The sequence below is a fragment of the Bombina bombina genome, chromosome 5 (assembly GCF_027579735.1).
Source record: "Bombina bombina isolate aBomBom1 chromosome 5, aBomBom1.pri, whole genome shotgun sequence".
Classification (NCBI taxonomy): Eukaryota; Metazoa; Chordata; class Amphibia; order Anura; family Bombinatoridae; genus Bombina; species Bombina bombina.
The window spans coordinates 1,141,934,342-1,141,947,840 of record NC_069503.1 but is presented as its reverse complement, the minus strand read 5'-3'; the positions used below and the strand labels follow the sequence as shown (position 1 = coordinate 1,141,947,840).

The following is a 13,499-nucleotide window of genomic DNA, read 5'->3' as shown; positions in this document are numbered from 1 at the left end:
CCATTTTCCCACTGGCTTATTGGAAAATTTCTCAGTCGGCAGGGACTTGTAGGCAGCAAATTAAAGGGACACTGAACCCAAATTTTTTTTCTTTCGTGATTCAGAGCATGAAATTTAAAGCAACTTTCCCATTTACTCCTATTATCAAATTGTCTTCATTCTCTTGGTATCTTTATTTGAAATGCAAGAATATAAGTTTAGATGCCGGCCCATTTTGGTGAACTTGTGGTGTTCACCATGATTGGTGGATAAATTCATCCACCAATAAAGTGCTGTCCAGAGTTCTAAACCAAAAAATAAATATAGCAAGAGAACGAAGACAAATTGTTAATAGGAGTAAATTAGAAAGTTGCTTAAAATGGCATGCTCTATCTGAATCACGAAAGAGAAAAAATTTGGGTTTAGTGTCCTTTAAGTCTTCACAGGCATAATACTCGCCACTGACAGCTCTCTGAACTTGAATACTGGGGCACAGCCCTCAGCATATGGGCGTATGCCGCTGAAAAGATTAACTTTATTAGCTTTTTTTGCCAAGTTTATTGCAAAATGCTTCTATTGAAATGCACCCATACGCATTTCAACATTGACCTTGTCTATACCTTGAAGGTTTAAATAATTTTGTTTGTTTTATTTTTTGTTGGGTCTTTTGGTTTCTGACTCCTGCTTGGCTGTATCCTACCCCGTGTGTGTAATATAATTAGATATGTATCTTCTCAATTCTGCAGTTTTTATTTCATATCCCCTTGAGTTGTTTAATTTCCATGGACTTAGTTGTCTGAGGGGGTCAATATTATGTTCAGTGTTTTTATATTTCAGGGTAAGTTGTCATATTCAGATGTTTTGAATTGCCAACATCGGCCTATTGTGATGCTGATCTTAGTCTGTGTTGTATCTGCAGAATCCAACATGGCTTTCTTCCTATCGTACCAGAACCAAACTGCTCAGTACTACGATGAGCTGATGGTGAAGCTTCAGAGGATGAACCACAGTCTGGGTATGGTGCTGTACGCCATGGACCATATGCACCGCAGTGTGGAGCAGCGGCTGGGTTATATCCAGGGGTTCATAGACTGGGCAGGTAATTGGTGACCACCTGTTGGGGCGGTATCTTCAGACGCTCATAAATAAATTTAGTGGGCCCTATAAAAGCATATTCTTCTTAAGAGATGAAAAGTAAGCAAAGAAGTGCATGTTTGTATATATCTGATATTACAGTATGCTTGCTCATTAGGTGATTAGATCAGATGTGTACAATCACAGGCCTTCTCGACTAGAGCACAGATTAGTTAATTTCCTGAGCTACCGTTTAACTGATTTAACCTGGAGTTGGCCACTCTTGGAATAGACCTTACACAGTAAAGTAAAGGGTGTGTACAACGGATTTTTTTGTTTTTCAGGTGTGAACATAAATGCCATTCACACGTGTGTTCTGCACGGCAGCTATTTCCTGCTTCTCGCACTGCTTATGACCTTTCTACAGACCCCTGGCTTGTCTCGTGCTGTGCTCCTCATTTTGGTCTTGGTTAATGGTGCCTCTGAGCTCAACCACCACATATCCCTGGGGTTTAGGGCCCTCACTGTGTTCCTGGTGTGTACGATCATTGGTAAGTAAATGAGAACCGCTGAGGTTTCATGTTCACTCAGTCTGAATTTAAATAAAGCTATTTGTATGATGCTTAGAGTGGTCACGTATAGTTACTTGGCGTGCAGTAGCACATCTGGTGTATTAGTGAGGTCAGGTATAGTTACTTAGCGTGCAGTAGCACATCTCTGGTTTATTAGTGAGGTCAGGTATAGTTACTTAGCGTGCAGTAGCACATCTCTGGTTTATTAGTGAGGTCAGGTATAGTTACTTAGTGTGCAGTAGCACATCTCTGGTGTATTAGTGAGGTCAGGTATAGTTACTTAGCGTGCAGTAGCACATCTCTGGTTTATTAGTGAGGTCAGGTATAGTTACTTGGCGTGCAGTAGCACATCTCTGGTTTATTAGTGAGGTCAGGTATAGTTACTTAGCATGCAGTAGCACATCTCTGGTGTATTAGTGAGGTCACGTACAGTTACTTAGCGTGCAGTAGCACATCTCTGGTGTATTAGTGAGGTCACGTATAGTTACTTAGCGTGCAGTAGCACATCTCTGGTTTATTAGTGAGGTCAGGTATAGTTACTTAGCGTGCAGTAGCACATCTCTGGTTTATTAGTGAGGTCAGGTATAGTTACTTAGCATGCAGTAGCACATCTCTGGTGTATTAGTGAGGTCACGTACAGTTACTTAGCGTGCAGTAGCACATCTCTGGTGTATTAGTGAGGTCACGTATAGTTACTTAGCGTGCAGTAGCACATCTCTGGTTTATTAGTGAGGTCAGGTATGGTTACTTAGCGTGCAGTAGCACATCTCTGGTTTATTAGTGAGGTCAGGTATAGTTACTTGGCGTGCAGTAGCACATCTCTGGTTTATTAGTGAGGTCAGGTATAGTTAGTGTGCAGTAGCACATCTCTGGTGTATTAGTGAGGTCAGGTATAGTTACTTAGCGTGCAGTAGCACATCTCTGGTGTATTAGTGAGGTCAGGTATAGTTACTTAGTGTGCAGTAGCACATCTCTGGTGTATTAGTGAGGTCAGGTATAGTTACTTAGCATGCAGTAGCACATCTCTGGTGTATTAGTGAGGTCAGGTATAGTTACTTAGTGTGCAGTAGCACATCTCTGGTGTATTAGTGAGGTCAGGTATAGTTACTTAGCATGCAGTAGCACATCTCTGGTGTATTAGTGAGGTCAGGTATAGTTACTTAGTGTGCAGTAGCACATCTCTGGTGTATTAGTGAGGTCAGGTATAGTTACTTAGTGTGCAGTAGCACATCTCTGGTGTATTAGTGAGGTCAGGTATAGTTACTTAGCATGCAGTAGCACATCTCTGGTGTATTCGTGAGGTCAGGTATAGTTACTTAGCGTGCAGTAGCACATCTCTGGTGTATTAGTGAGGTCAGGTATAGTTACTTAACGTGCAGTAGCACATCTCTGGTGTATTAGTGAGGTCACGTATAGTTACTTAGCGTGCAGTAGCACATCTCTGGTGTATTAGTGAGGTCACGTATAGTTACTTAGCGTGCAGTAGCACATCTCTGGTTTATTAGTGAGGTCAGGTATAGTTACTTAGTGTGCAGTAGCACATCTCTGGTTTATTAGTGAGGTCAGGTATGGTTACTTAGCGTGCAGTAGCACATCTCTGGTGTATTAGTGAGGTCAGGTATAGTTACTTAGCGTGCAGTAGCACATCTCTGGTGTATTAGTGAGGTCACGTATAGTTACTTAGCGTGCAGTAGCACATCTCTGGTTTATTAGTGAGGTCAGGTATAGTTACTTAGTGTGCAGTAGCACATCTCTGGTTTATTAGTGAGGTCAGGTATGGTTACTTAGCGTGCAGTAGCACATCTCTGGTTTATTAGTGAGGTCAGGTATAGTTACTTGGCGTGCAGTAGCACATCTCTGGTTTATTAGTGAGGTCAGGTATAGTTACTTAGTGTGCAGTAGCACATCTCTGGTTTATTAGTGAGGTCAGGTATAGTTACTTAGCGTGCAGTAGCACATCTCTGGTTTATTAGTGAGGTCAGGTATAGTTACTTAGCGTGCAGTAGCACATCTCTGGTTTATTAGTGAGGTCAGGTATAGTTACTTAGCGTGCAGTAGCACATCTCTGGTTTATTAGTGAGGTCAGGTATAGTTACTTAGCGTGCAGTAGCACATCTCTGGTTAATTAGTGAGGTCAGGTATAGTTACTTAGCGTGCAGTAGCACATCTCTGGTTTATTAGTGAGGTCACGTATAGTTACTTGGCGTGCAGTAGCACATCTCTGGTTTATTAGTGAGGTCAGGTATAGTTACTTAGCGTGCAGTAGCACATCTATGGTGTATTAGTGAGGTCTGGTATAGTTACTTAGCGTGCAGTAGCACATCTTTGGTTTATTAGTGAGGTCAGGTATAGTTACTTAGGCTAACGCTCCACGGGCTTTTTTCTGGCCGCACCATAAATTTAACTCTGGTATCGAGAGTTTAATCAAATGCTGCGTTAGGCTCCAAAAAAGGAGCGTAGAGCATTTTTACCGCAAATGCAACTCTCGATACCAGAGTTGCTTACGGACGCGGCCGGCCTCAAAAACGTGCTCGTGCACGATTCCCCCATAGGAAACAATGGGGCTGTTTGAGCTGAAAAAAAACCTAACACCTGCAAAAAAGCAGCGTTCAGCTCCTAACGCAGCCCCATTGTTTCCTATGGGGAAACACTTCCTACGTCTACACCTAACACTCTTACATGTACCCCGAGTCTAAACACCCCTAACCTTACACTTATTAACCCCTAATCTGCCCCTCCCGCTATCGCTGACCCCTGCATATTTTTTTAAACCCCTAATCTGCCGCTCCGTAAACCGCCGCCACCTACGTTATCCCTATGTACCCCAAATCTGCTACCCCTAACACCGCCGACCCCTATATTATATTTATTAACCCCTAACCTGCCCCCCACAACGTCGCCGACACCTGCCTACACTTATTAACCCCTAATCTGCCGAGCGGACCTGAGCGCTACTATAATAAAGTTATTAACCCCTAATCCGCCTCACTAACACTATCATAAATAGTATTAACCCCTAATCTGCCCTCCCTAACATCGCCGACACCTAACTTCAATTATTAACCCCTAATCTGCCGACCGGAGCTCACCGCTATTCTAATAAATGTATTAACCCCTAAAGCTAAGTCTAACCCTAACACTAACACCCCCCTAAGTTAAATATAATTTAAATCTAACGAAATAAATTAACTCTTATTAAATAAATTATTCCTATTTAAAGCTAAATACTTACCTGTAAAATAAATCCTAATATAGCTACAATATAAATTATAATTATATTATAGCTATTTTAGGATTAATATTTATTTTACAGGCAACTTTGTAATTATTTTAACCAGGTACAATAGCTATTAAATAGTTGAGAACTATTTAATAGTTACCTAGTTAAAATAATAACAAATTTACCTGTAAAATAAATCCTAACCTAAGTTATAATTAAAACTAACACTACCCTATCAATAAAATAATTAAATAAACTACCTACAATTACCTACAATTAACCTAACACTACACTATCAATAAATTAATTAAACACAATTCCTACAAATAAATACAATTAAATAAACTAAAGTACAAAAAATAAAAAAGAACTAAGTTACAGAAAATAAAAAAATATTTACAAACATAAGAAAAATATTACAACAATTTTAAACTAATTACACCTACTCTAAGCCCCCTAATAAAAGAACAAAGCCCCCCAAAATAAAAAATTCCCTACCCTATTCTAAATTAAAAAAAGTTACAAGCTCTTTTACCTTACCAGCCCTGAACAGGGCCCTTTGCGGGGCATGCCCCAAGAATTTCAGCTCTTTTGCCTGTAAAAAAAAACATACAATACCCCCCCCCCCAACATTACAACCCACCACCCACATACCCCTAATCTAACCCAAACCCCCTTAAAGAAACCTAACACTAAGCCCCTGAAGATCTTCCTACCTTGTCTTCACCATACCAGGTTCACCGATCCGTCCTGGCTCCAAGATCTTCATCCAACCCAAGCGGGGGTTGGCGATCCATAATCCGGTCCAGAAGAGGCTCCAAAGTCTTCCTCCTATCCGGCAAGAAGAGGACATCCGGACCGGCAAACATCTTCTCCAAGCGGCATCTTCGATCTTCTTCCATCCGGAGCGAAGCGGCAGGATCCTGAAGACATCCAGCGCGGAACATCCATCCGGACCGACGACTGAACGACGAATGACTGTTCCTTTAAGGGACGTCATCCAAGATGGCATCCCTCGAATTCCGATTGGCTGATAGAAAATTCCTACCTTAATTCCGATTGGCTGATAGAATCCTATCAGCCAATCGGAATTCGAGGGATGCCATCTTGGATGACGTCCCTTAAAGGAACAGTCATTCGTCGTTCAGTCGTCGGTCCGGATGGATGTTCCGCGCTGGATGTCTTCAGGATCCTGCCGCTTCGCTCCGGATGGAAGAAGATCGAAGATGCCGCTTGGAGAAGATGTTTGCCGGTCCGGATGTCCTCTTCTTGCCGGATAGGAGGAAGACTTTGGAGCCTCTTCTGGACCGGATTATGGATCGCCAACCCCCGCTTGGGTTGGATGAAGATCTTGGAGCCAGGACGGATCGGTGAACCTGGTATGGTGAAGACAAGGTAGGAAGATCTTCAGGGGCTTAGTGTTAGGTTTCTTTAAGGGGGTTTGGGTTAGATTAGGGGTATGTGGGTGGTGGGTTGTAATGTTGGGGGGGGGGGTATTGTATTTATTCTTTTACAGGCAAAAGAGCTGAAATTCTTGGGGCATGCCCCGCAAAGGGCCCTGTTCAGGGCTGGTAAGGTAAAAGAGCTTGTAACTTTTTTAATTTAGAATAGGGTAGGGAATTTTTTATTTTGGGGGGCTTTGTTATTTTATTAGGGGGCTTAGAGTAGGTGTAATTAGTTTAAAATTGTTGTAATATTTTTCTTATGTTTGTAAATATTTTTTTATTTTCTGTAACTTAGTTCTTTTTTATTTTTTGTACTTTAGATAGTTTATTTAATTGTATTTATTTGTAGGAATTGTGTTTAATTAATTTATTGATAGTGTATTGTTAGGTTAATTGTAGGTAATTGTAGGTAGTTTATTTAATTATTTTATTGATAGGGTAGTGTTAGTTTTAATTATAACTTAGGTTAGGATTTATTTTACAGGTAAATTTGTTATTATTTTAACTAGGTAACTATTAAATAGTTCTTAACTATTTAATAGCTATTGTACCTGGTTAAAATAAATACAAAGTTACCTGTAAAATAAATATTAATCCTAAAATAGCTATAATATAATTATAATTTATATTGTAGCTATATTAGGATGTATTTTACAGGTAAGTATTTAGCTTTAAATAGGAATAAGTTATTTAATAAGAGTTAATTTATTTCGTTAGATTTAAATTATATTTAACTTAGGGGGGTGTTGGTGTTAGGGTTAGACTTAGCTTTAGGGGTTAATACATTTATTAGAATAGCGGTGAGCTCCGGTCGGCAGATTAGGGGTTAATAATTGAAGTTGGGTGTCGGCGATGTTAGGGAGGGCAGATTAGGGGTTAATACTATTTATGATAGGGTTAGTGAGGCGGGTTAGGGGTTAATAACTTTATTATAGTAGCGCTCAGGTCCGCTCGGCAGATTAGGGGTTAATAAGTGTAGGCAGGTGTCGGCGACGTTGAGGGGGGCAGATTAGGGGTTAATAAATATAATATAGGGGTCGGCGGTGTTAGGGGCAGCAGATTAGGGGTACATAGGGATAACGTAGGTTGCAGCGGTTTACGGAGCGGCAGATTAGGGGTTAATAAATATAATATAGGGGTCGGCGGTGTTAGGGGTAGCAGATTAGGGGTACATAGGGATAACGTAGGTGGCGGCGATTTGCGGTCGGAAGATTAAGGGTTAATTATTTTAAGTAGCTTGCGGCGACGTTGTGGGGGGCAAGTTAGGGGTTAAGAAATATAATATAGGGGTCGGCGGGGTTAGGGGCAGCAGATTAGGGGTACATAAGTATAACGTAGGTGGCGGTCGGCAGATTAGGGGTTAAAAATTTAAATAGAGTGGCGGCGATGTGGGGGGACCTCGGTTTAGGGGTACATAGGTAGTTTATGGGTGTTAGTGTACTTTAGGGTACAGTAGTTAAGAGCTTTATAAACCGGCGTTAGCCAGAAAGCTCTTAACTCCTGCTATTTTCAGGCGGCTGGAATTTTGTCGTTAGAGCTCTAACGCTCACTTCAGAAACGATTCTAAATACCAGCGTTAGAAAGATCCCATTGAAAAGATAGGCTACGCAAATGGCGTAGGGGGATCTGCGGTATGGAAAAGTCGCGGCTGTAAAGTGAGCGTTAGACCCTTTAATCACTGACTCCAAATACCGGCGGTAGCCTAAAACCAGCGTTAGGAGCCTCTAACGCTGGTTTTGACGGCTACCGCCGAACTCCAAATCTAGGCCTTAGTGTGCAGTAGCACATCTCTGGTTTATTAGTGAGGTCAGGTATAGTTACTTAGCGTGCAGTAGCACATCTCTGGTGTATTAGTGAGGTCAGGTATAGTTACTTAGTGTGCAGTAGCACATCTCTGGTTTATTAGTGAGGTCAGGTATAGTTACTTAGCGTGCAGTAGCACATCTCTGGTTTATTAGTGAGGTCAGGTATAGTTACTTAGCGTGCAGTAGCACATCTCTGGTTTATTAGTGAGGTCAGGTATAGTTACTTAGCGTGCAGTAGCACATCTCTGGTGTATTAGTGAGGTCAGGTATAGTTACTTAGTGTGCAGTAGCACATCTTTGGTTTATTAGTGAGGTCAGGTATAGTTACTTAGTGTGCAGTAGCACATCTCTGGTTTATTAGTGAGGTCTGGTATAGTTACTTAGCGTGCAGTAGCACATCTCTGGTTTATTAGTGAGGTCAGGTATAGTTACTTAGCGTGCAGTAGCACATCTCTGGTGTATTAGTGAGGTCAGGTATAGTTACTTAGCATGCAGTAGCACATCTCTGGTGTATTAGTGAGGTCAGGTATAGTTACTTAGCATGCAGTAGCACATCTCTGGTGTATTAGTGAGGTCAGGTATAGTTACTTAGCTTGCAGTAGCACATCTCTGGTGTATTAGTGAGGTCAGGTATAGTTACTTAGCGTGCAGTAGCACATCTCTGGTTTATTAGTGAGGTCAGGTATAGTTACTTAGCGTGCAGTAGCACATATCTGGTGTATTAGTGAGGTCACGTATAGTTACTTAGCGTGCAGTAGCACATCTCTGGTTTATTAGTGAGGTCAGGTATAGTTACTTAGCGTGCAGTAGCACATCTCTGGTGTATTAGTGAGGTCAGGTATAGTTACTTAGCGTGCAGTAGCACATCTCTGGTGTATTAGTGAGGTCAGGTATAGTTACTTAGCGTGCAGTAGAACATCTCTGGTGTATTAGTGAGGTCAGGTATAGTTACTTAGCGTGCAGTAGCACATCTCTGGTTTATTCGTGTAACGTGCAGGACATACTGCTTAGTGTGCGATTCACCACTTTTCATATGCAAACCCCATGAAACTAACCTATAAACATGCAGAATTAGGTGCTTCTATTAATCCTTTTCACACGGAAGCTTTGAGGTCTGACTGTTTTTGGATCCGGTACAGAAATAACTTAATAAAAAAGCAAAAAACAATTGTTCTATAAAGAGGTCTCACTGCATTTTTAAATTGTGGATTATGTCTTAAAGCGACAGTGAAGGCATCATTCAGATAGCTCGTGCAACTTTAAACACTTTTCCAGTTTACTAATGTTCACTTTTCTTCTCTTGGCATCCTTCGCTGAAGATTAAATCTAGGTTGGCTCAGTAGCGGCAATGCATTACTGAGTGCTGAAGGTGAGCAACCGACAAGAGACATGTGCAGCTAGCTCCCAGTAGTGCATTGCTGCCCCTGAGCTTACCTAGGTATGCTTTTAACAAAGGATATTAAAAAAACAAAGCAAATGTTGTTAGACTTAAATTAGAAAGTTATTTAAAAGGGGTCTGTGTGAATGTTTAGTGACCTCACAGGGACAGTCAATACGTTTCAGTCTAGTGTTTCCCCTAGGTGATATTTCTCTAACTCTGTCTCACAAGTGTCACTGGTGCTGATTGGGTTTATTTGTTCAGCTAACTGGATGCTGCTGAATTTTATCCGGTGCCTAGTGAAGATCCGAAACAAGAAAAGCCTCACAGCTCTGCCCCCCGCTCGTCCTGCGCCAGCCCCCGTGTGCGATAAAGCGAGTGATGACTACAGCGTCTGCACCCCTGAGAGGTAAGGCTGCAGTTCTGTGTGCATCTGCGAAATGCCGGCCCTTGGGAGCCAAACAGACTGCTCAGTGAGGAAATATTAGACACCAATTCTTTACATTGGTACCAGAAACCTTAAAGGGATACTAAGCCCAATTTTTTTTTTTTACTTTCAGGATTCAGATAGAAAGTTGCATAAAGGTGCTGCTCTAATTTACTATAACATTTTCTCCATTCCCTTGGTATCTTTATTTGAAAAAGCAGGATTCTAAGCTTAGGTGCCTTCCCATTTTCGGTTTAGCACTTTGGATAGCGCTTGCTAATTGGTGGCTACATTTAGCCACATCGTCAAGCGCTACCCAGGTCTGCTGAACCAAAAATTGGGACGGCTCCTAAGCTTAGGCTCTTTTCAAATAAAGATAGCAAGAGAACAACTAATTTGATAATCGGAGTAAATTAGATTGTTGCTTAAAATTGCTGCTCTGAGTCCTTAAAGAAAATAATTTTGGGTTTTGTGTCCCTTGTTAAAGAAATGTGAAACCCAATTTGTTTTTTCATGATTCAGATGGAGAATACATTTTTAAACAACTTTTACTTTTATCCAATGTGCTTCATTCTTTATGTATATTTTATTAAATAATTAGCAATGCACATGGGTGAGCCAATAACACGAGGCATTTGTACAGCCACCAATCAGCAGCTTCTGAGCCTATTTAGATATGATTTTTCAACAAAGGAAAGCAAGAGAATGAAGCAAAATAGATAATGGAAGTAAAAATGGCATACTGTTCCTGAATCATAAAAGAAACAGGTTTCATGTCCCTGGTTTAAAGGGATATGAAACTGATCCTTTAGTAAAGTTACATGTAAAAAGAAACAGTAGTTTAATACATAATCTAACTTTTCTTACAAATTCAGTGTAGTCACTGCCTATAGTGACTTAAAGGGACATGAAACCCACAAATGTTTTAGGATTCAGAAGTCAATTAGAATTTTGTTTGCTCTATTATACAATTTTCTTTGTTCCCATGATGTTGAAGAGATACCTTAGAGGTCTGTAGCAATATAGGACCGGAAATAGCGCTGCCTTTTAGTGCTCTTGCAAAACTGCTGCCGTATAGTGCTGCAGACATGTGCCCGCTCCTGAGCTTTTCAACAAAAGATACAAAATTAGAACTCTGTTTAAAATCACTTGCTCTGTCTGAATCATGAAAGAGAAATTTTGGGTTTCATATCCCTTTAAGCTGACACTCTGAGAACTTTTGTTACTTTCTTTTTTTTTTTTTTTTTTTTGAGCATGGTCAAGAAACTGACTTCCTGTTCTCTACAGGAAGCTGCTTAGCAAACGATAGACCCAGGTCCCCTTGTTAGGGCTGTGACAAGAAGTAATGGACCCTGCACAAATAAAGAAACCTTTCTTTAAAAAGATACAAACCTACATATTGCAATAACCCACTGCTTAGTCCTTTTTATTAAACTCAGGCCTGATGTTGGCTTTTGTACTGGAGTTTATGCAAATTGCGTATCCTTAATAAACACTGCTTTAGTGTATCTGGTCCTTAAAGGGACAGTGTAATGTAACATTTTTACAGTGGACTTGTTATACCAACTGCAGAGTTTAAAGTGAAGGAAAATTGCCTTGTTAAAGTTTGTGTACATAAAAAATCCCATTGGAGCCTATGGAAGCGCACTCGAACATATTAACCCCTTGGTGACCTGACCATTTTTCAATTTTCTTACCATTAAGGACCAGGACTATTTCTTTCCAATGGCATGGAGAGTCCACAAATCCATCAAATTACTAGTTGGAATTCAACTCTTGGCCACCAGATGGAGGCAAAGAACACCCCAGCAAAGCATAAAGTATCCTCCCACTTCCCACAATCCCTAGTCATTCTTTGCCTGTGTAACATTGTAGGTGATGTGCGAAGGTGTCCAAGTAATAAAGTTATTAATCCTTTAATGTGTTATTTTCCCTGCAAGCAAGGATTGCGGTTATGCTGTGTCCATGTAATTCTCTTTAGTAAGAGTAATGGTGGCTTTTAGCAGTTGAAAAGTAAAGGACTACCTCGTCGTCTTCCAACATATGCTACCCCTTTATGGAAAACCAGGGTTGGTTACACTGTTTCTTTTTCTACAGGTCCCTGTCAGAGGTTGTCTGAGTCTCATACTTCAGAAGCTCCAAAGGGAAGTGCTTTTATTCCTTCTAGATGAGAAGGCCCAAGCACTTAAGGGGTCAATTCCCTCCTTTTATCAATGGAGTCTGGGAACAGTCAAAATCTCTAAGGTTGAGATTTATTTGAAGGGCAGCAGATACAGGGCTCTGTGTGAGGATAATTGTGTGGGCACAAATTATCATGAACTTAGTCCTCAAGGGGTGACAGGGATCTTTATTCCCTTTGTTTAATGGACCTAAGCCCAGGTTCAGTCACTTCCCTTGCTTTATAAATAAGGTTCCTGTACTAGCCAATTCAGCCTGGTTCAGGATATGTCCTGAGCTGAAATGCTGTCTCACAGTTCCATTTCTCTAACGGAATAAGCTATGGGGTCTGCCCGCAGTTTTGGCGCGCTGCTGCTCTGCACTTCGGAGAGGATCTCTGCTCTCCGGTGCATTACTTTAACTCGGCTTCTCCGTTCTTCTGAGCCCTATATGTATTTATATTGTTTGTGCTCTCAAACTATATCTTGCTGGGTCATATACTTTTATTTGATCTGTCTCTAGGGTCAGAGTAGCCCATAGTAAACTGTATATTATGTAAAGATCATAGTTTGGGGCTTCCTTTTTTTGTTCTCACTCGAACAACAGTTTTTCTCTAGGACAGTTTTTTTTTAAGAGTGGTTGTTCATGTGTGGAGCTGTAATAGGGAAGGAACTTTTCTACATTCTTAAATTTGACTGGGATCTCTGTTTACTACCATTTAGTGGAGATTAATGGTATTTATCATTACTTTTTTTAGAATTACTCTCGTCAAGAATATTTTATACTTAAAGTGAATGTGAACTTTGAGGAATGTGTACCCGGTTTTTAAAAAATCCTATTAAACAGGGGCACTTTCATTCATCAAAGTTTAAATTTGTCATTTTGTTAATACTTGTCTTTTATTCTTGCAAAGCCGGAACAGCGCTACCCCCCCCCCCCGCCCATTGCTCATCTCTTGATAGGTCAGAAATGAAGACTCTGGCTTCCTCCAATCACAGCGGGGCTTAAGGCAATGTTTGCTCTGGCAGGGGGGGGCAGTGATTGGAGGATGCCTGATTCGTCATTGCTGACATGAGACAGGTGGGGTAAGCGCTGCTCCGGCTTTGCAAGAAGACGACGTAAGTATTTCAACAAAACTGCTAAAATGTAAACTTTGATGTATGAAAGTGCCCCTGTGTTTAATAGGATTTTTAAAAACCGGGCACACATTCATCAGTTTACATTTACTTTAAGTAATAAACCTTCTGAGGTTTTCTTAACTTCCTTTCTGGATGGTACCAGATCTATTACTATAATATGTAGTATTTTATTGGGGCTCCCTGTGGAAGGTCATATTTTTTTTTTTTTTATTGACCTTTTTTGTTAGAGGAAACCTAATACAACAGGTTATGTTTTTCTATGTTTCCTACCATGACGTGTGTGTGTTCTATTTTATGTATAGG

At 40.7% G+C, this 13,499-nt stretch overlaps 1 protein-coding gene across 1 annotated transcript in view; it reads left to right on the top strand.

The window, feature by feature from the left end:
• Window positions 1-13,499, top strand: part of LOC128661749 (protein brambleberry-like) — a 104,989-nt gene that overhangs the window by 34,365 nt on the left and 57,125 nt on the right. The window contains exons 6-8 of the mRNA XM_053715968.1: window positions 899-1,078; window positions 1,398-1,604; window positions 9,738-9,882. Coding sequence (XP_053571943.1) covers window positions 899-1,078; window positions 1,398-1,604; window positions 9,738-9,882 — 532 coding nt within the window. The remainder of the gene's footprint in view (window positions 1-898; window positions 1,079-1,397; window positions 1,605-9,737; window positions 9,883-13,499) is intronic.